Raw genomic sequence first — 21,500 nt, 5'->3', positions numbered from 1 at the left:
AAAATGCATTTAAGGTAACTTTTCAAGACCCCAGTAACCGAATATGTAAACCTCACCTAGCCAGCTTACAGCTGATTTTTTTTTTAAAATATCGGTCAATCTTTGAGGAATCTTAAAGAAATTCAGGGACCATATTTTTCTGGAAATATTATTCTGTGATGCCAAAAATGGATAACATCGATTATATACTTCTCCTAGCCCCCATATACCTAATATGTTAGAAAGATTTTCGAACTTCCGCCTTATATGATAAGTGAAGTGACTGTAACTGAGTGACATAGGTACATATGTTAGGATAAGTTTCTTCGAATAATGCAGCATATCATTTCAAAACCTCTTTGACCAGTTGACGAAGTTAAAAAACTTTTCCGACTATGTCATCAGCATACGTCAGCAGCTGTACCCTCTTATACTCGTAGGAGATTGTACCTTCTCGGTTTAGCTCTGCAGCTCGAATTATTTTCTCCAGAAGTAGGTTGAAGAAGTCACACTAAAGAGACTCGCCTTGTCTGAAACCTCGTTTGCTGTCGTACGGCTTGGAGACGTCCTTCCCGAACCTGATGGAGCTTTTGGTGTTACTCAACGTCAGCTTACACAGCCGTTAATTTCTGGTCAGTTATTGATTTGCCAGGTCTAAAGTCACACTGATGAGGTCCAATCAGTTTGTTGGCGGTGGGCTTTAATCTTTCACATAATACGCTCGATGGAATCTTATACGCGATGTTAAGGAGCCTTATCCCACGATAGTTGGTGCAGATTGTGGGGTCTTCAGACGGGTAATTGTTGTTCGACCTTCTTCATGGTCGGGCAATATACTTTCACTGCCACTCAGCAGGCTGGAGATGTATTCGCTCCATAATTTTAGCATGCTCTTAGCATCAGACACTAGATCACCTCTGGGAGTTCTACTAGAGTATGCTCCGGTCTTTAAACCTTCTGTTAGTCGCCGCATCTTTTCGTAGAATTTTCGAGCATTACTCCTGTCGGCTAGCTTGTCAAGCTCTTCATACTCACGCATTTTGGACTTAGGCTGTCTGCTTTCTCTCCGCTACGATACGGCACTCCTCATCGTACCAGCTGTTCTTTTGCAATAGTTTTAATTGCAGCTGTACGTAAGGAGCTCGAAATGCCGTCCCAAAGTTCCCTTATACCGAATTATTGACGAGTGCCCAGAGAGCAGGAGTGCTAGTCGAGTAGAAAATCGATGTCGAACTTTCCTTGTGTTTATTGACTTTTTTTTTTTGCTGTACAGAGGCGGGTGCGAATCTTGGCTGCAACAAGATAGTGGTCCGAATGGATGTTAGGACTTCAGAGCGCATGCACGTCTAGAACACTGGAGACGTGTCTTCCGTCTATCACAACATAATCGATCTGGTTGGTGGCTTTTCGATCCGGAGGCAGCCGCTTGATGTATTTTCTTATACTGGCCTCAACGCATTTGGGGATGTTTCCTCGTGGATGCTGAATTTACCGATTTTCACATCGTGCCGGGAGCAACTCTCATAGGTGAGCTCCAAGCGATCATAGAAAGCATATTTGATCACATCGTCCTTCTCTTCCGTCGAGGCGTGTTCCCAAATCAGCAATATGTTGAAAAACCTCGCTTTGATCCGGTTTAGTGTTAGACGTTCATCCACCGGGGTGAATGACAGTACACTGCGACGGAGTCTCTCTCCCAGACCGAACTAGCGCTTCTTTATATGGCCACCGTAGTAAATGCCACAAGGACCTACTCGCCTCAGTCCTTGTCCCGTCCATCGTATTTCTTGGACGGCGGTGATGTCAGCCTTTATTTTCACGAGGACATCAACCAGCTGGGCAGTGGCACCTTCCCAATTAAGGGACCGAACATTCCAGGTGCATGCCCTCAAATCCTAATCCTTATTTCGTTTGCCATGGTCGTCATCAAAAGAGGGCTTCTCTTCCGAGGCTTTTCATCCTCCAGACTCCAGACAGAGACTCCATCCTCCTGCCTGTTGCCGATTTGTTTTTTTTAGGGTTGTCAGCACCACATAAATCTTGCGTTAATTTTGGGACACTCTGTTTATAATTCCGATCTTGCGTTAACTTTCGGACAACCTTTACATGTTGAAACATCACATTCATTCCCTTTTAATAATAAAATCATTTTGTATTAGTATATATTGCTAGCTTCAGCTACCAGGTAAAGCGTACTTTTAACAAAAAATAAAATTTTGTTTCAATAAGAGTAATTTCTGTTTTACATCGTTGTTTCGTCTCTTGTGTTACATTATTTTGCATTTTAAGTGACGGTAAGTAGGTTTAACTGTCGGAAATTATCAATCTTGTTTGAATTTATGAATAGCTTACTTACAAGTTAAGAACAATTGGCACCAGCGGTTAGGTTTTGTCTCTATGCCGAAACTCGACAAATATTTGCCATATCTAATCAAGCAATGATCGATCATATCGCCGAAAGAAAGGCGATAATGCTAATATAATCATAAATCTTTTTAAACCTGATTAGGCAAAGAGAAAATTACATTAGTCTAACAGTATGTTTTCTTCTTATTCTAAACTATAATATTAGAAATCACCTCGATATTTTCCTTCCTTTTTTTTCCTTCGATTTTATTTGCTTTTAATATGTCTAAAATATTTGATTTAATTGTTGAAATAATATAGGTAAATTCATATCTTAAAGTTCTACATACATATAAGTGGTAGGATGTTATGTTCTGTTATTAAATTTAAAGCCATAAAAGTCAGATTAAGGACTAGTATATACAAAGGTTATATAAATTTACTGTTTCTAGTATATGTGCATATGTATGTGTAGTATATGTCGTTATACATATATGTTCTTAATATATTCTTGTACGATTAATGATGCTAGCAGACTTGGGATGGATGAGGGAGCACATTCCATCCATTTTAAACTTCCGAAAGAGGTTAGAAAAGCAATTTTTTATATAAATTAATTGCGAAAAATATATTACAAAATCATTGTTTTCATTATTGTCGGTAAGAATATGTCGAATTTATTTTTACATATGTATAAATAGAAGAGACTGTAGGAAAATGATTATAATACTCACTGGTCACAGAATGGGGCTGACAGATCGAGATGATTTTTGATCATGTCAAGAGAAAGGCACCAGGGAAACAGTGGAACATCTATTATCCCCCACTAGCAAGAGAAAAGGCTTCAAACATTTTGAAGTTCCACGGTAAGTTGATATTGGAAGAGATATCGATAGTGAGGCCATAGAAATGCGCGTCATGCGCAGGCACTCTTAAGGATTACTACTTCTCATGAACTACTACGTAACGCATCCATTTTGGCACCGCTAAAGACTGATTTATGCGTGGCTCACGAGCGTACCAGACTAACTTAACCTAAACTATTAGGTTGACCAAAAAGAAACCGGCGATTTTTTCAAAAATTTTTTTGAGTTTTAGTTTTTTTACCATCCCAAGACGTCGTATATGATCATGTATGGTTGATTGTGGTATATTTAACTTCTCTCCAATCTCACCCTCAGTTACATGACGATCCGATTCGATTAAAGCCTTGATGACGTCGTCATCAACTGCACTTGGCCGACCTGAACGGAATTTGACAAACCAACTTTGACACTGTGTTTCTTTTAAGGCTTTGTCACCATACACATCACGTAACTTTTTAGCAACCTGAGCTGCATTTTTCCTTTACGGAAATAATAAAGTAAATATGGCGAAAATGCTCCTTTGTGGGCTCCAATTTGGGCGAATTGCCGCCAAACAAACAAATATAAATAAAATTACGCGCGATTTTTTTCTAAAGCAAGGTAAAAGTGCCAGCTGATATTTGACAAAAGCAAAAATGCAATAACAGAGTCATAAGCCGTTCAAACAATTGTCAACGCCGTTTGTATGCAAAATCACTGGTTTTTTTTCGGTCAACCTAATATTTTTACATAATCTAATGTACCGTTTAAATAATTTATAAATTGTAATAAAGAATTACAATGCACAAAAAATTCATAAAGTCACTATATACAATACGTGAACTTAGTATAATTTTAATTTATGTTATGGGTATATTTCTTACTACTCTTATTGTCTTCTTCTTCTTTATTGGTGTAGACCCCGCTTACGCGGTTATTCGTTCTTCCTTTTCGCGGTTTAGCCCCAATTGGAGATTCCAAGTGTAGCCAGGTCCTTCTCCACTTGGTATTTCCAAAGCAGTGGAGGTATTCCTCTTCCACTGTTTCTCCTGACAGGTGCTGCGGCGAATACTGGTAGAGCTGCAGTGTCTTCATCCATTCGGACGACATGAATTAGCCACCGATGTCTCTTAATTCGCTGAACAATCTTAATGTCGTATAACTGTATCATCGTTAAATCCCTTGCGGTATTCGCTGTTGCAAATTCGCAAATAAATTTTCTTTAATAAATTATCTTTTCTATCGAAAACTCGAAACGTCGACTCATCAGATGTTGTTATCGTCCATGCCTCTGCACCATATAACAGGACAGGAATAATGAGTGACTTGTAGAGTTTTGTTTTTGTTCGTCGAGAGAGGACTTTACTTATCAGTTGCCTACTCAGTTCGAGGTAGCACCTGTCGGCTAGTGTTATTCTGCGTTGGGTATCGACATTGTTGTTGGTGTTAATACCGGTTCCAAGATAGACGAAATTATCTACGACTTCGAAGTCTTATTGTCTTCCTTAGATTCAGATAAAGTCGATGTCCGATGCTAAATAGTTCCAGAAGGTTGCTAGGTCGCGTAAATCATCACATTAGTGTTTTTCTTTTTGGATAAACATAAATAGGTTTGCCAATCATCCACCAAAGCGGCGTGAGTTAGTTAAACAACTTTTTGTAGTGTACTTTAAGTTAATGGTTTTGGCTGAAAAATCAGATACAACTGATAAGTAAATGCTCAGCAGCCTATTAGCTTGCATTGAGTATCGGTAAACGCATTCAAATCAGGAAATAAGGTGACATAGCTTATTAAGTAGCGGTCATTAAGCCGATATGACCACAACCCTTCTTTACTATGAGTCCTATTACCATAACGGAGATTTTCAAAGCAGAAATGACGGAAGTGGCATCACTGGTGGTAAATTTTGACGTATTTGTCTATCCCTCACTAAATGAAGGTGTAAAATCCTACCCCTCTAAATTTTTTCGAGTTATAGGACTGAATGAATGGGCTAATCATTATTAGCTATTTACTCACTTATATTTTTGTAAAAATATACCAATTTAACTGTTTTCATAAGAGATTTAATGTCATTCAATTTGTGATTTATTCAGGGGTGTGGAATTTGATAGTTGTCGGAATCAAAATTGAAACCGATTAAAAAACGTAGTAGGTGTCACGAATTCAGATATTATTGGTTTGATATTCGAAACATAATTTGTATCGGTTTTGGATGTCACGGAAACCAATTTTATCGGTTTTGCTGTCAGAAACAGAACAAGAAGATATTCACACACAGATTTGAAATGTAAGCTAAGAAATGAAGTCATTATATTATTTCGAATTAATTTATTTTTATTTCTATAGGGGAAACATAAGTATAAAACACGAAATGTCTTAATTATTGAGTTTTTGGAAAAAAGTCCGGATATTTAAAGATATTAGATTTACAAAACGTAATTTAACACACAAATGCGTCTTTATTCATTTGATAAATGTTATCTCTTAAATTCTTCCTTTAATTCGGAACTTATTAAAAACTTTAATAGGATTGCTTTCAAATGTATTAATTTGTAAGTTTTTTCACATTAGTAAACAGATGGTTGGAATATTGGTTTTACGTATGTTCGAAAGGACGAAAATCCAATCAAATTCTGTGACACCATTTAAAATCAGAATTGGTTTGCAATTCTGACAGCTAAGCAGTTCTGTCTTGGATTCCACAAACCCCCCTGATTCATCTTTTTTATTTTATGTCTAATAAAAAAAAGATTATCTCTTTCAAAATTTTCTTGAAACTGTCTTTTGTGTATAAATTATTGTGTATGTTTATATGAGTGAAATCTAGCAATGTAATAACTGGGCATAGAACCTTCATATTTAATTTTATAAAAGTCTATTACCATTTTCATTAACTAATTTTTCATATTTTTAATAAAATTGTAGCTTTCTTCTTTCATTTAAATATTTTGTATATCTCATTCCAGCAAACTAATCATGTGAAGTATTGTATTTAATCTGATGGAAATATCCTAAATACTGTGGGTTATAAAAAAGTACAGCACAATCAGCAATTTAGAGTACACAAGTTGCAAGTGTTTTGTCTGATTGACCATTGTTGCAAACATGTCAGAAGACAACGCTTATAAGGATGGCGACATCGTTTGGGTGAAACTGGGCAACAACTGGTGGCCCGGTGAAGTCACCGATGTGCATCGTCAACCTGATGACCTTCTCAAACAACTAAAAAAGAAACCGTATTGCGTTGTAAAATTTTTCCAAGAAGATGCCTAGTCAGTATAATTATTCAAATTCAATTGTAAATAATGTTCCTAAATAACTGTATACTTATCTTGTTCGTATATTTTTAGTGAATATATAAAGAGTGCAAAACAAATATTTCCTTTCCAATGCAGCAAAAAAGATGAGTTTATTAAAAAGGGGACTGGTGAGTATACTAATTTGTTTTTAAAATTTCATTATGCACGAAATAATATAATCTGTTTTTCAAACAGCTTTATATAATGCCAAAAATAAATTTATGGAGAAGTTCCCCTCAGATGTGGAGACCGCTGAGCGTTTAACACGTAAAACTATTGATTCAGATTTGCTGATTATAAATGATCGTCCAGATAGCATTGTCAAGGCAATACTAGGACCGACTCTTACACGACGTAGTGACGATTATTACGACAATGAATACATACATAGCTCTACCAATGACTACAACAATAAACGCAGAAGTGGGGTAGGTTCTGAATACCAACCACGCTATTTTAATTAGTTTAATTATTTCACTTCTAATGGAACGTAGTTACTTATTTCAGCAATTTCATATCATAATTTATTTTTATTAATGAACCTTCAGAAGAAGAAACGCTCCAACGACTATTTTCGAAATTATATTCAAAGTATATTAAAATTTTTTCGAGTGAAGTTATAGTCAAAATATCTCTTATCTATATTTATTTATAGGTTTAAAGTCTAGTAAATGTATAAGTCGAAACTGAAATTCTGGTACTACTGACCATTTTAAATATCGCTCTTAAAATTTTGTCATAATTAGCAGTTTTATTTTTTAAACTCTTTTTACTTGCATTTGAAGGATTCTGTAACAAAAATCCTCAACATTACACCGAAACGTACAACAACAACAACAAACCTTTCTCCAGATAAAGGAAAATCAATAATTTCACCGCATAACACTTCAAGTTTCGTAACGAACTCTATCCCCAGCAGTGCAGAAACGAATTTTTATCGATGTAATTTGTGCGCTTTCTCTAGCCAAAGGCAAAATGTCATGATCTTACATCGACGGACACATAGCGGCACTGGCACGCCAACAACCGCACAGACGCCCTCAACGTCCAATGCACGCAAGGTACCTTCGGCTACTATAACTTCAGAAAACGAGTGTAAGAGCTATATATCTACGATGACTTGGAAGCTTCAATTACCTACAATATCCTCAAAATGCGAACGAAACTCTTTGAGCGAAGATGATGATCAAAAATACCCTGCAATACTCGACACCACCCCAATTCACATAGCAAAGTCCACAAAAAGTGAAATCTTGTCACCGGTGAATAGTCGAAGCGTTAGTGGCACTAAATACAAGCCTTATCTGCTGGCCGGAAGCGAAAGAGCAAGTCGGTCTGCTGCTGCAAGCACGTCGCGTGAGAAAGCAAGCATATCGTTGCGTATTGATGCCGATATAAAAGAAATTACTTTGCCCGACGGAATGCCGGTATCTTCCATAAAGGGAGAACTTAAATTAAGTATTGAAGACGATACCACCGATAACTCATCGTCACACACGACAGAGGACATATTGAGATCATGTAGTCCGCGAAAGCGCAACATTGATTCCGGTGAAGTTATGGATAACAAATCCACCGAGTTGAAAAGTACGGCTGAAGAAATACGCCTACGGCTACTGGCCGATTGGAGCGACGGTGAAAAAGAGGATGAGTTGGTTGACGGTGTAAAACTGAATTGCAGTCTGGAAACGCCTTCAAAGATAGAAACACCACAATTCAAATTAGATAAGTTAACAACAACCCCATCAACAGAAGTGAAAAGTGAAAACACTCCATTTGATTTGGCGACACCAGTATGCGCGACAATAAATAACTTTGGTGCACAAACTTCGAGTCAGACTCAACATCAAAATCGTATTAGAAATATACCGAAGAAGGATCGACGTGACGCGGTATTAAAAGAATTCATAAATGACTATACTGTAGAGTTGCCTACAGTGGTTGATAATATGGAGAATGTAAATTGTAATAGCAGCAGCAGCTCCGATTCAGTGGTTGTAGTTGGGGTTGTGCCGCCAAATTGTGGCGAAACTATTATTCTCGATGACAATACAGGCACGGATGGTGAAACAGAATTAACGGTTGGCAAAGATCGATTGAACAGAAATGAAGCATCGATAAATAATATGCAATCCAATTATATATCAAAAGATACAAATTCCGTTACGAGCGTAGTACAAGAAGAACACTTATCTGAGGAACATCTAAAAGAGTCGAATATTGAAGAGCCAGAGCCAACTAAATGCACTGATATATCGACTAACCAAAAGCAAGTGGATAGACTTGAAGATAAATATGAAGAAGAATTTCAGTCAGAGCAACAAGAAAACGCAGAAACGCGTGAACTTGAATTTGGGTCCACTGAGGAAAATGTACAAAAAAAATCGAGAGAAGAAATTAGACAAGATTTGAAGTCAGAAAGCGAAGATGTTAAGCAACCGAAACAAAAGTGTCGCGGAAAGGATAAAAGGCAAAATAATTCAAAGGAAGTTCTTAATGATAGTTCTGAAAATACAACAGCAAATAAATTGGTAGAGGAATTGCCAAACGTACAAACTGCTCATGAAAAAGTTGAAGAACTTATGTCAGCGTCACCACAACGCCTGAAAGAAGAAGAACAACCTCACACCAGCGCTCCCGCGAATCCACGGACCGATTGTTTCGATTTTCAAGAGGAAGAAGATGAGACTAGCAGCGACGCTTTAAAATCTATAGCCGATTTTAAAAAGAAATATCTGTCTCCGGAGAAAGGACAAGAAAAACATCAGACTGATAATTGCATATTGCCCGAAAGCGAACGACAACTTTCAACTGAGCAGAGGGATCAACAGTTGGCGGATGATATCGAAAAATTGCTTGAACAAACAACAGCACCCAAAATTTCTGATGAGGCATCTCTTGCGGACATTTCGCCAACACAGTCTTTCTGTAGTAGCAAGGAGGAGTTGCCAGTTAAAGGTTTACCGATTAAAGAACGAGGCAAACGTATATTCAAATCTCGTAATCGTTCAAGGATTGAAGAGCTGCCTACATCAGCAGCAGATAATTCGGAAATTGTTCTGTCAGGGCAAGCAATTGATGCTGCTGGGACAAAAATGGATGAAAATGGAACAGTGACAGTTACTGAGCAAATCCAACTCCAGGAAAAAAATATGTTTAGTGAGAAAGTTGAATCGGAAATAAAAGCAAATCAACAAAAACAATATGCTCCTATAGATGACGTCAATGAGTATGAGAATGAAAAGCAATCTTTGACAATTACAGCACCTGCTTTAGAAATGAATGCTGTAAAAACGAATGATTTTCAAGTAATGGAACAAGATAAAGAGAATGAAGGAAATGTTGAAATCGTGCGGCTCGATTCCGTCGAGGAAACAACTATATTAAAAGTTAAAAATTTAAAAAATGGTTCATTCTCTACTCCTACTACGACGATGGAGGAACAAAAGAAATCCGCTATTATAGAAACTAATGAAACACTTTTATGTCCAACAGACACAGAGATTTGCAATCATGATGATTTACAATTCTCAAAGCAAAATATTGAAAACACAGAACGAAAAAACGGATGTGAAACCGAAAATTTAGAGCCAATTATGGAGGACAATGTTAAAGAAACTGAACATTTTCCACCACATGAGAATATTGAAGATGAAGAGACACTAAAAGATCATTACAGTACTGCCGACAATACCGCAGATTTGGAGGATGTTCAAGAAAATTGCGATATACCCACGAGTGAGGACAGAACTACTACCGGGGAAGAAAGTTCGAAAGAGAAGTTTAAATCTAATGCTACACCCGAAAGAGAAATGATAAATGAAGATATTAGTAATGATTTAAATATCCTGCTACCCACAGCGACATTGTCTAATATACATAGTGAAATAAATTTGATGGATGCATGTACGGTTGAAAACAAAGAACAATCTGAAGTCACGGACATAGAGCAACAGTTAAATAATGATGATAAAGCGTTGGAACAAGAAACGGAGATTTCTTTGGCTGTAAATATAAAGAATAATATAGTGGAGGAACAACAACATGATGTCATGTTGTTAGGTGAAGAAGTGCTACAAAGCCGTCTCACTTCGCCAACTGATGATAACAGTTCAATTTGCATATCTGAAACGGGTGCAGAGTTTGGATCGCCCACCTCAATGTTAGACGATGAGCGTTTGCCAACTTTGACTGACAGGCTGATGACACCCACCGAAGGGTTGGTAGAGACAACACCTTCACAAAACAAAGATGCAAAAACACTATTGGAACAAGAAATAAATATTGTAGGAGGAGATGAAGTAAACGATAGGCGAAACAAAAATATAGAATCAATAGACGAAGTGCTTGTACCCTTGGTTGGGAGCAAAGAAGTTTCAATAACTAAAAACCAGATAATATTAGGAGATGTAGTACAAGAGATAACACGTGAAAGTGAAATGAATGACAATGAAACACATACACATGTTGTGGAGAAATGCGATGGAAATGCTAAAGATGAAAACTCTGGACTCGTAGCAACAAGCGTACAAAAAAAGAACATGGAATCTGTATTGGAAAAAGAGGAGATTTCGAGTGAGGAAAAGGAGAATAACCGTGAAACAAACGATGGCAATGAGCAGGCTACAAGTGATGTGAATAGCTCTCTTATTGAACATGTGGAAATTTCCGAAAACAATAAAAATGATGAGTCAAATATATCAGAATATAATAATAGTGTAGTTGATACACCGCGTACTGAAACCGATGAAACTCATTTAAATCTTGTGGAAACTGAAACGCCTGAAATACAAAACCAAACAGAAATTGTTGTAGTGACGCGTGAAGTACCAGATGAGGCACAGCACGAAGAAACTGAAAAAGAAAACGATACAGGAGATATTGTAAATAATGTTATTGAAGAACAAAATGAAGATAACGAAAATCCATCTAAGGAGGAAGACAACATTGTCGAAAATAAATTAATTGAAGATAAGGTGCAGATTGAAAACGGGGGAAACAAAAAACTAAGCACGGATGTTTTAAATAATGAAGTGCCTAATGAAGAATCAGCTAAAGTCATTGAGCACGCACAGCATGAGGAATCCGATGCAGATGACGATTTCATCGAGAGTCCACCTCATGAGCCCCTTTCCGGACATGAAGGGGAAGGTGATACAGAAACATTAGCGACAAAACCAAAATTATTTAATAAAACACATAAGTGGCGTGCAACATCGAATTCATCGGGCAACTCACCAAACTCATTTTCTGAATTTACCAAAGATACAACCAATAGAAAACGACATACCCGAGCGTCGAAACAACAACAAGAGAAATCGAATGATTTTATGAAAGAGCTAGATTTAACAGATTTAAATGACAAAGATAATACGACGATATGTCAAAACCAACGAAAATCAACGAAAGTTGCAAAACGAGCGCAAAAAGAAGCAGATACAAAAAATGATGACGTCGTTGTTGAAGCCAAAGCAGAAAAACAAGATGCTGTCGCCGATCAAATTGGAGTTAATCACCTGAATATAACAAGTCAACAGCCACACAATGAAAATTCTGACCCCACATTGGTCGTTTTGTCTACCGATACATATGTTAATCCACAACCAGACGAGCAGGTTAATGAATTACCGACCGGCCAAGCTGCCATAAATCCCTTGCCTGCAGTAAAATCTGGATTTTCTCGCAAGCGACGTTGCGCGACAAAACCAACTCCTCGGCGTAATGCAGTCGCGGACAAAAACTACGCAATGGAAGAGAGCGATGTAAATAACGAAGAAGAGGGCATACAGCATCTGAAAAGTAGGAAATTGGAGAGCCCAAATATCACCAATACAAGTATTGAAACTATGGAAGTAGCCGAGGAGATAAAAACTACGCCAAATGAGATAAGTAACTACGAAGATGAAAATAAGGGTAATTATTCGAAGGAATTGGAGGGATCAGAAGAAATCGTCGAATGTAATGATAATGAATCAGCAGACTCTCTTATAATAGAGGATGACCAGTGCATAATTGAAGAAGTATACCTAAATGATACAGTGTCAGTGCAACAAATACCTATAGAGGAATCGCCAGATAATAGTACCACAAAAGATGAGAACACTTCAGAAACAACAGTCCCTGAGTTAAATTCGTTTCATCCTATTGATGTACCCAACGCAGTGGAGTATGTGAATTACTCTTCAATTGAAAATCAACAACCGATCGAAGAGGTAATAGTAGGAGCTACCAACATAGTGGAGGCAGCCACGGATCTTGACTCATTACGAAATATGGACGAGGGCTCAAATATTGCAAATGAGACGTTGAATAAGCGGCTGGAGTCTGCCATTAATCCACAACCTAAGGCAGATAACACATGGTGAGTGTATATGTATAAATACTTATGTAATAAGAAATGTCATGTATAAGTATAAGGGCATCAACTACAAATCGTTTATAAACACTGATTTTTATTTTATTACTCATTTGCAATAACTGGAATATACAACATTTTAAACAATGTCCTTGGTGATTTTCTTACAGTATCAATATTTCTCCTATGGAGAAGGTTCGGATCAACGTAGATGTCGCTAATCCACTTTCCACACAAATAGCAAATATTTTAGCCACAAAATCTGCAACTGGTGCAACATTAACAGCAACAAAGCAAAGGAAGTCCAATCTCGAAGAATCTATACCATCATTTATAATCGAGCGACCAGGACAGGGGGTGGGTTCACATCAACAACAACAACATGCATCATCTTCCGGTTTAGAGTTTATTGGCGAACAAGATGCTGTTGCACACGTTCAACAAATGTGCCCCCAGGTTAAAATCACCCGAAAAGAAAAATTGATTGAAGTAGCGTCAACAGCTACCGTGGTAGAACAGGAACAAGCTGGAGCACCTTCCAATGCTATGTTCGACATCAGCAATATGCCTATAGTGCTTGGTAATGAACATTTTATGTCAGCACAGGGTGATATGCAAATTGTATTGACGTCATCCGCAGAAACAGAACAGCATTTAGGCTCAGACGGCCCGCAGATTTTACAACAACAAATTATTCAACCTGCATACAGAACTACACAGCAAGTTTCTCAGCAACGGCAACGCAAACGATCCACAAGTCAACAGCAGCAACAAACGAGCACCGTGGGAGGTAATAAACACGGTATAATTATAATTAAGGCGGCGCCGAGTGATTTGATAATACAACAGACACCTTCAGTTCAAGTGACCCAATCGCAATCGCCGTCGGTTGCCGGTGGTGCTACACAACAATTCTCTGCATCATCCACCGACACAATGACGACATATAATCTCGGTTCCGGTGTCACCTTGCGTCCAATAGCTGAACCGAAACAAAAACAACAGCAGCGCCAACAACAGCAACTTCAGCAGCATCAGCAGAAGCAACAACAGACTGGCAACAAGACAAAACCTGCGGCGTCTTCATCAACCGGTGGCCGCAAACACGCTGGCAATACAATAACATTGCCCAGCAGTATTACGGTGAAGCATCGTCAACAAAAAATTACGGAGGATCAAACAAATGTAGTAGGCAGCGCAGTAGCAGCTAATGAGCAACAATCGCAACTAACTCCGTCGACAAATGTTAAAGGTCAGAAGCGTAATCATCCAACGAACTCAAGACGCTCACAAACTCAGTCGCAGATGGTTCAGCAACGTCGATTAACTGCTACGGCGAGCAATTTGGGGGAACTTCAGCAAAAAGATCAACAACTTTCTACTAGTGACGATTGCGCGTCGCTAAATAGACGATTAAGTCACTCGGAAGGACATGCGCCACCACCCGCAAAAATATCCCGAAGCACCGCTACTGGCTCATCTACATTCGACAACCACAACGAGCCAACATTTGCTGCAACCGCAGAACAACAACTTTTACAACTGCAGCAGCAGCAATTACAACAACATGCAGTACAATCTCCGACGACGACGCAGCCACCGCCACTACATCCGCTGCACAATCGCAAACAACGTCATTCATCGCAACACAATCGACGATTGAGCACAAAAGCCGAGTTGTCAGCACAAATGTGCTTGCAAGAACAAGCCCAGCAGCAGCAGCAGCAACGATTACAGTCAACGCAGATGGTATTGTTGGATCAACAGCAGCAACAGGGTTTTGAAGAGCAACAACAAGAGCAGCACATGACTGCAGTTCATATAGCAGAGTTAGCGTCGGAATCGCCGTCAGCTGAAATTATTCCAGCGGAATTTGAAGCGATACAAATGCAAGAGCAAGTGCCTGAGGTCTACACCGAAGAGATTTTAGCTGAAGAATTTGAAGCGAATGAGGTAAGTCAAACATTAAGATGTGCTTTACATTGTATTTGCATGTATTTTAGGATAAATAAGTTACATATGCAGATATTGTAATATATTTCTTAAATAATTTGCAGCATACACCATCAGTAATAGCCGTGCCAGCACAGTCAGTACCAGGCTACCCCGACACGCTATTATTATGTCGAAAAGTAGGTGAGGAGTGGGTACCGATAGTTGCTCAGCCTTACTACTATACACGCTGTGACCAACAATTAAGGCCCATACCAAAGGAAGTACTTATCGGACACCCGATATTGACGCCGAATGCAGATAAAACACCAGATTTCCATACCGCCGAAGTAGAAACAGAAGATGTACAGACGGCCCCTGCTAATGAAGCGTACAAAGGAGAGACAGGAGTTACCATTTTAATTGGCTCTGAATTAGTACATATGGAATGGGATCAGTTTTTGGAGGTTATGCGTTCAACTGATGATTTGTTTGATTTGCGCGATCACCTTGGACGCGTATTCCAGCTGACGCGGGATGCATTAGATACCCTACAACAGGATGTTAATTTGCAAGAAAAATTTCGGCAATTACAGCAGTTGTTAGAAGAACAACAATTAGAAGAGCAGCAGCAACTTGAGCAACAAGAGTTATTGCAACAACAATTTATACAGCAGTTGCAAACAGTTACAGTTGCTGGAGATGAAGGCTTAGAAGCTGATATCATACCATTGTTACAAATAGACACATCGCAAACGTTACAGCTTATAGGAACGGATGACGGCAGTCTTATACTACAATCAGCTCTGACGCAACCACCACTTTCTCCACCATGCACGCGCCCTGCGCTAACAAATGCGACAAATGCGCTGCTAAACCAAACGCCCATCATGTCACCGCTGGAAAAGCCATCTACAGCGGCTAATACAGCTTTGATAGCCGAAAATTCGGGGCAAAACATCGACCTGTCCTCAGCAACAACAGTTGACCATCTCGGAGCAAGTGGTTTTATTGCGTCCGATTCAGGGAGTGGCATGCCAAGTTTGGGCGATAGTCTGGCTGTTATAGGAGTTGTGCCCACACAACCTACACTGCTGCCCACCACCGTAACCAATCCAGCGATTGCGCCACCAAAGTCTGATTTAATACCGAACATGACAACGGCAGCCCAAATGCACGCGCAATACCGACATGCACAGCGTGCAATATACAATGATCCTGGGAGTTAATATTGCCCAAATATGCTCTATTTAGACAATGTGAACAATGGTCTATTAGGGGATGTGCGAAGGTCGGGGAATGCTGCAGTCCAAGTGGGCGTTGGTACTACTGTGGAAGGTGCGGGCGCTGTTGGCATGGGGGTGGATGAAGTGAATGAAATGAATGATGTGAATTTGGATACAAATGTGGTAGGTTTTAACGAACATTACTTTTTCAATTAGAGTTCCATCACACACTTACCAAACACCATTTAATGCAAACATTTCCCATATGTTTCTAACAAATCTTTTATATAGTAATGGCTATTTAGTGTGAAATTTAGTTGTAAAATAGAGTTACATTAACATTATTATCATTGTATGAGTGTATATTGTAAAAAGCTGTAAATTTGCTTTACTTTTATTTTTATAAAATTATAAATTTAGTTTGCTATAGTTAATACGAGTATTACATTGTTTGTGTAAGTTGGCATTGGGGTAAATCAAGATAGTTTTTATCAATTCGTGTCAGTGCCGTTACACATTCTCCCAAATTTCGCTTTCAACTCTCTACTGCCTGTTCACGCTAACTTGTTCTCCCAAGATACAATAACTTACGCATATGTTGCTCCACTGAGCTGCTCTGTAATGTGATCTGGAAAAGAAATGCGTTGCGATAGACAATCGTCCTTGTGTGTTACTAACGACGAATTTGTTCGAATGCGTATAATTTTGCAACACATTACACAGCAATTCCTTGTTTTCATTTGGTAAGTTATTTTTAATCAAATCCCATTATTTACAGCGCTAAATGTACTCGAATAGGTTTGTAAAAACATGTGTTTACATATGCCAGCGAATGAAAATGAAGAGAAATGAGAAAAATCCGAATTTTGTACTGCTACAGAATTCGTTTCGAATTATTGCAATTTTTAAATTTATAAGCTTCTACTGTATTCATAAGTAATTACAATTACGTTACACACCCCAAATAGTTTTCTTAATTTGTGTAACTAATTATGATAATAATATGTATTATTTAAAGTTTGTTATATGAGAAACTAAACTCATTTTCCGAACTCAAAAGATTATGAACACAATAAAAAATGCTGTTACAAAAAAATCATATTTTTTTTAATGTCAAGCTGGTATCGTAAATATATTTACATCGTTTATTTCATAGTGTGCGTTTTCCTAATGATAAAAGGTTTCGTAATTTAGGACATTTGAAATCCGATACCATTTCATTTGTAGTTGTCCATCAAATATTTTTAAGTTTTTTTTTTTAGAAGCTTTCACATTATCACGGCAAACTGGGAAGTATTAGCTTGGATTGCTTTTCCCACAGGATTAATAATAATGTCGGTTTATTCGATATGACTTGATATAAGTGAGTATATGCTTTGTATGCAATTAGCTTTGTTGAGAGTCATTTAAAATGGAAGGTAATTGTGCTGCAGATTGATTATATTTGGAACATTTCCCCAAACTAATCACGCACAACTTATCATCTAACGACCCATCGCTGGTGTTTACAATTATATGTGTCAAGTGACAGAGGTGGATTTTATATAATCTAAACTTTTTAAACTTTTGTTCCACCCGTGGTGGAGTAGTCCATGGAACGCATTGGTTGGGTCGCCAAAATAACATTTGTTTCCTGGAGATAGTAAAGGTAGAGTATTGTAAAATACTACGATTCGGTTAATTTTATACTCATGGAAGTTTTGTGGTTCATATCAATTTGTATGTATTTAACATTTCATTTTGTAACCGTTGCCCTAATATTTTGAGTACCTAATTCGATTCCTCTTTGGCATAGCGAAACCAATGTAGTGCGTAAAAAAGAAGTAAATTCTGAACACATGAAAAGTTAACAGACTTTGGTATCATTAGTTGATTGTTTAATAGAAATATTGTAATGTACCATATATGTATTTCTGAGTGCGGAAGACAGGCAACGTCAGACGTTTTCTCTTGAATATTAGTTTTTACAAATATCGCTTTCAAAACATAGATATCTTCCAGTAATTTGCAATTTATATTTGAATTAAAATTTTTAATGCTTACAAAAGTTAGATCCTTAACGTTGGTAGTTCTAAACTCAATCTTTGTATGTACATATCTGTGTTAAATTCTCAGTAAATAAGGATACTTTTATATTTATAACCTTACATGTAAGTATATACAGTTTTGTTCATGAAAATAGAGTGAGGGTATTTTTGCGTGTATAGTAATCCAAAGGATTGTACTAGGGGTTTAATTTTGAAAAAGATTGTAACAAATATTTATAAATGGAAAAATTGATAATACTTCAAAATCTAAACCGAAGTGTTTGGCTTTGAGACTTATTTATAGGGAAGGTGAACGGTAATCTGTAATCTGGCTTGCTGCTAAGTTCATTTCTCCATTAAACTTCGCGGATAAAGCTGGTTCTCTAAGATTATTTTCCGTGAACCTTTTGAAGCTTAAACGTTTTCTCCACCAGCACCATTGTTTTGTGTAATGCTTCGAGTGATTGTTGAGATTTAATTTTTTTTCGGTATTGAATTTTACGATGAATTTTTTTACGATCAAATAATGTTGTTACAACTCGTTTAATATATCACCATAAATTTTCGGTTAGATTGAGGTCCAGTGACTGCGCTGACATTACGTCGATATGTTCTGCTGTTCTATTTTATAGGCATTTTCCATAATGCCATCAAGCAATAGTATAGGACATGGTACGAAAAGCAAGCTCATACCACAAAGCTCAGGTTACCGAGTTTAATCGTTTTGGTAATGTGTCTTAGCTGGTACTCTGTGTTTGGTGGCTGGCGGACATACTTGCTGAACCCTTTTCCTACAAAAAAAATTTCCAGGGTGTCCTTGCCTTCAATTTTTTTTCCATTAGTCTAATGTAAGAGTACTAACCGATATTTCATATCATTTTTGAGATCCTATGATCGTAAACGGGACGGGTTCGAACGGACCAAGAACTGTCAAACCATCAGCATTCCTCCAAATTACTTAGGAATATTTTCTGCCGCTATAACAACAACATCATTTTTGAGGATGCCTTATTTCTTATAAGTATATCGTGTAATTTGTCCGTCTAATATTGTTATTTTGTACTTTCCTCCACAATTCTTCGTATTGAATTTTTTAGCAGTCAATAATATTAAAAAAAAAACCAGTAGAGAGTTGTTAAGTAAGAGCCGTTTACGTAGACCCGACTGTCACAGGATGCACCTCAGAGACACTTACTTATTGCAACTCTCTATAGGCTTTTTTTTTAATTTATCGATTACTAACTATGTTACAATCACTACTATATTGACAGTTTCTTTTTCAGAAAACACGAAAGTACGTCATAAAAAAGATAGACGAAGCATAAGTAATTTAATTATTTCGTTTTTATTATGTGAGAAGTCTATTTTACTAAAATTCTCGAGTTTATTTGACAGTTTATGTTAGAAAAGTTCTTTAAATATAAGAACTGTTGCACGACTATTTTCAGGAACACAACTGTACACGTCGCTATATTCCGTTGCATTTTGTTCAACAATTTATTGTCCTTTTTCACATAACTAACAAAAGTAAATTTATGCTAAACATTTTTCTATTTATACATATATACACGCAACACTTTTTTACACGCTTTCTTTTTACACGGATTTGAAGTTACACGGTTGAAAAAAAAATTTTTGTAAAAAAATTTTAATCTAGTACGGTTTCAAAATCACTGTCTTGTAATTATGTTTGTTTTTACCACACTTAACATCATTGCTGAAATGAACATACATAGTAGTAACTGGGAAATCCCCTTATTCGACAAATGGATATTTCCAATGATGATACCGACTTTAGTCCAGTTCATCGCAAAGAATTGCGCTTGTTATCAAGTAGCGACGAATATTTATGTAGCTATGTAAATATATTTTTTTTATTTCTATTCTAATTTTTCTGTTCTTAATTCTGGATTAACAGATTTCTTTTGTTTTTTGCTTAATCTACCAATTTTTCACCTGTATGAATTATGTATTTTAAGTTTTAATGCTTAATGAAATGCCATATGAATATACAATTTGTATGCATATCTGAAATTTTATCGTTTTCAACATTTTTTACACGGTTTTTCGAAGTAAATATAGTTCTTTATTTCATCTTACACGGTTTTCAGATGACATGGAACGTAGCCCCCATTTTAATATAGGAAACGCTCCTTTTTTACACGGTTTTTTTTACACCGTTTTCTGAGGAACGTATCTACCGTGTAAAAACAGAGTTGGGTGTATTTTTATTTCTTTTTCTATGTTTTATCTTCTCGCTTCTTTTCGCACTCACACTCATACACTAGCTTTATATATGTATGTACGTAGCCTCTCTTAGCTCCGCATATCGGTGATTTAAAGAAAACAAGGTATTCTTATACAAAACCAATTTAAACAACAAGGACACACTTGTAGTTCTTCTTTAATAAATAATTATATTTTTACTGCATATATACATTTGTATAAATAAGCCTATATAATTTTTAAGATTTGCTATTTTATTTAATGTTGAAATTCTCTAAATTATTAGAAATTAGAATTTTGATAAGCTTTTTCACTCACACAAAAAATAAAATAATATCAAAACCGGATTGAAGTTAAATTTAACGGAGTTGATGCCCCAAAACCAAAACAAAATCTAAAAAAAAAAAAAAATGTTATAACAAATACCTTATAATTATTGTAAAATTATAACGAAAAGGTATTGCTAATATTTTAACTTAATGTAATTAGCTTTTAAGTACAATATAAAATGAACTCTTAGGTTTATGTACAAAGGATTGAAACTTATGATTTGTTAATAGTAGAATGAATAAATACAAACATACTTATATAATGTGTATTAGTTTGATTAAGAATAAAGTAAAATATTGAACAGCAACTAAACACACACAACGAAAAACCAATTGTGTATATAAACATAAATTGTATGTAAAATGGACAAAAAAGTTTTAATTGCCTGCATTCGTTGTGCTTAATATTGTCAACAAGCATTCGTAGAAATGCAAATAAATTGCAATGGCGCTATTAACGCTGCCATTTATAAGGGGCAGTAGCAAGCAAAAAAATTATAAGGAAAGTGTTTGTTGTATGTGTACAATTATGTAGTTTAAACTAAGGTAATATTTAAAGAAAATTATATATTAAACATACATATATACATAAATGCAAATACATATATTCAGAAAATGTATAACCCTCGACATACAAACATATAATAAAACGATTATACTAAAATGAACGAATATTTATTTTATACTTCTGTATAAATATGAATTTCAATTGATAATAAATTAACCGCAATTTACTTGTTTGCTTCGCTGGGTGTGTAAGTAAACAACACATTTAAAATCTATCAATGTATATACTATACATACATATGTACATACTAAATATGTATACAAATTACGTGCCATGTTTTTTCCGGGGTTATCTCCTAAACTACATACTTAACCGATTTTAGTTAAATTTAGCACACAGTGCCCAGTTTGATTCAACTTAAAAG

General features: G+C 36.7%; 1 protein-coding gene across 2 annotated transcripts in view; it reads left to right on the top strand.

The window, feature by feature from the left end:
* The window catches only part of LOC120773860, a 196,628-nt gene extending 176,998 nt beyond the window's left edge, over nucleotides 1–19,630 (top strand). For both annotated transcript variants that reach the window (XM_040103011.1, XM_040103012.1), the window contains 6 exons: nucleotides 6,141–6,446; nucleotides 6,525–6,601; nucleotides 6,669–6,901; nucleotides 7,259–12,834; nucleotides 12,999–14,781; nucleotides 14,886–19,630. In XM_040103011.1, coding sequence (XP_039958945.1) covers nucleotides 6,280–6,446; nucleotides 6,525–6,601; nucleotides 6,669–6,901; nucleotides 7,259–12,834; nucleotides 12,999–14,781; nucleotides 14,886–15,989 — 8,940 coding nt within the window. In that variant the 5' untranslated portion in view covers nucleotides 6,141–6,279 and the 3' untranslated portion in view covers nucleotides 15,990–19,630. The remainder of the gene's footprint in view (nucleotides 1–6,140; nucleotides 6,447–6,524; nucleotides 6,602–6,668; nucleotides 6,902–7,258; nucleotides 12,835–12,998; nucleotides 14,782–14,885) is intronic.
* Nucleotides 19,631–21,500: the final 1,870 nt, after the last annotated feature.

This window comes from Bactrocera tryoni, chromosome 4, assembly GCF_016617805.1.
Source record: "Bactrocera tryoni isolate S06 chromosome 4, CSIRO_BtryS06_freeze2, whole genome shotgun sequence".
Lineage (NCBI taxonomy): Eukaryota > Metazoa > Arthropoda > Insecta > Diptera > Tephritidae > Bactrocera > Bactrocera tryoni.
Note: the sequence above shows the minus strand (reverse complement) of the source record. Positions and strands in the feature narration are given on the sequence as shown.